Below are 2406 nucleotides of genomic sequence, written 5' to 3' on the forward strand. Positions count from 1 at the left end.
TGTATCGTCGAATCAGAGAGAGAGTGCGGGAGGAGGGGAGGAAGAAGGGGAAGTGCAGTCGCAAAGCGTTCCAGGGCGCAGGCAGCACCATCACCATCCCGCGCATGAGGAGGGCGAGGACGACGACGATGACTTGTTGTTGGGAGCCCCTGAGAGTTGATGGTACTGATAACAATTCAATGGACAACGTTCGTGCCTGATTTTGGTTCCTTTAAAGCATTGACGTTTCGTGATTTTGTGGGGGGGATTGCTCTGGACCGTGGATGGGCCATATGGCGATAAAGCCTGTACAAAAAAGCCGCACCCATCAAGGCATCTTTCCCGTGGAATAAGATACATTGGTCAGTCGTTTTTGAGGAAGGCAGACAATATGCCATGGGGCTGACATGTCGCGTAGCCCACTGGTATAGACTTGCACTACAGGACTTCGTGCAAAGTCTTTTCTTCATTTGTCAGCCGCTTAAGATCCCGCTGAAGTCTTCATTTTGGCTTCTAGCACCTTCGTATCTCTCAAATATATATTTATTTCCTCAGGTGTGGCTTATTCTTCTGTTCTGTGATTTTCTCTGCCTAGATTTGAGACGCTTTCCCCACCTTCTCGGGCACTACATACTCACATTACCACTTCAAGTCTTCTACCATCCTTGATCGCGTTCTCCCTCGTTTTTGCTGGACAGGGAGACATTGGCTGTGCAATATAAATCTCAATGAAACAATTATAATGACAATTGGATGCCGAATAATGAAAGAAATCAGGAAAAAATACATGTTTAATTAGGGAAAAAGAAAACCGAAAAACCTCCTCCCCCCCCCCGGGGGGAAAAAAAAGAAAATGATGGCGATAGGGTTCTCGCTCGTGACAAACAGCAACGCAAGAGCGGCACACCCTCTACGGGACGCACCTCGCACGCGCAATCGTGTAACATCTACGCTTGACATGCAGGCACCGATGAAAGGGAATCATCATTCATACGCAAATTGCTCCTTTCACCCAATTACAAACAGCTCCTACGCATCCCAGCCATCTGGCCCTGTGGAGGTCCGCAAATGCCTGAATTTACTTTCTAGATTGGTCGTTCCCTCATGAAATTATGGCTGGTCTACCTCTTCTCAAGCTTGGGGGGTTAGCAATCAAAACACTGGCCAAGCCAGTGGCCAAGCGCCTCAAAATCGAAGCCACAAAGCGACCGACGTTAAAAAACTTGTACGTGACGGTGGGGCAATGGACACACCAAGCTTCTGCCTGGATCACCATTTCCTCGGCGGGACACAAATCTTTGGGGGTGAAGGAGTTGGAGGAAGCAGCAGCCTTTGCAAGGGGTGCAGATTTCTTGTCGGAGACGTTGGTATTTTTTGTAGGGGGTGCAATCCTTACGTTCGAGTACACTAGGTCAAACGCAAGCGCGGCACAGAAGGAAGCTGCCAAGGAGGCGTCCCGACAGAAATTCAGGGAAGATTTGGAAGCCCGGTTCCTATCGTTGGAAGCGAGGGTGATACGAATGGAGGAACGGCAGCAGGCAGGATGGTCATCTGTGTTCCCGGGCTCGAAAGGGAAGGAGGGACGGCGAGTGGCACTCGAGGATTTGCCCGAAGCCCCGCATTTCGCCGACGTGGAGACGTTGAAACGAAAAAAAAAACAGCAGGCGGCGGAAGCGGTGGCTGGAGGAGGCGGTGGGCTGGAGGAGAAGGAGAGAGGAGGTAAAGGAGGAGTCGGTGGGGGAGCCGAAACAGGCTCAGACGCAACGATCAAGTCCCCGCCTCTCCCAACGCCAACATCCGGGTATGATATCCCACAGACAAAAAAGAGATTGCCCAAAGAGAGAAGTCCTTTGGATAGATCGTCCTCTTCCCCGCCCAAAAGTGGTGCAGCCCTTATCTCCTCCCCTCCCGGCGCTTCCAGGTCGGCGGGACCAACTGCCGACGGGCTCGTGGGAGGGAGGGAGGGAGGGAGGGAGGGAGCAAAGGAGGAAGGGGAAGAAGGAGGGTCCATTGCACAAAAACAGAGGGGCCGGGGAAGTTGGCGGGCATGGGCGTGGAGCTTCGTCCGAGGAGGAGGAGATAGAGAAGGAGGAAAAGGAGGAGAAGGAGGAGGAGGAGGAGGAGGAGGAAGGGGAGGAATCGATGGAGGGGAAGGAGGTGCAGCGACGCCTTGAGCTCAAAAAGGCAGAGAAAACGTGAGAGGTGCTCACCAGGGGATTTTGAGGCCGTTGAAGCCCACGGAAAAGGGGGAAGAGGGCGAGGCGGGAGGTGGAAGATACGGGGCTCGTATCTCTTAAGGTAGCTGCACCGACGTGTCTGATGCGGCGGTGACGGTAGGCGAGGCAAGGGACGGGTTGGGTGGAGAGACTGTGAGGTTGTTAGGGGAAGGAGGGAGGGAGGGAGGGAGGGTGTACAGGCTGGGGGAGG

The 2406-nt window shown here is 53.5% G+C and overlaps 1 protein-coding gene across 1 annotated transcript; it reads right to left on the reverse strand.

Annotated features, from left to right (window-relative positions):
• Positions 1-1195: 1195 nt before the first annotated feature.
• NGA_2044600 (uncharacterized protein) lies at positions 1196-1804 on the reverse strand (the record flags this gene model as incomplete). The annotated part of the gene is made up of 1 exon (XM_005854028.1): positions 1196-1804. A coding segment is annotated over one exon (505 nt), but the record flags the coding sequence as incomplete, so codon positions are not given.
• Between the last annotated feature and the right edge of the window lie 602 nt (positions 1805-2406).

The sequence above is a fragment of the Nannochloropsis gaditana genome (genome assembly GCF_000240725.1).
Source record: "Nannochloropsis gaditana CCMP526 unplaced genomic scaffold scaffold646, whole genome shotgun sequence".
Lineage (NCBI taxonomy): Eukaryota > Eustigmatophyceae > Eustigmatales > Monodopsidaceae > Microchloropsis > Microchloropsis gaditana.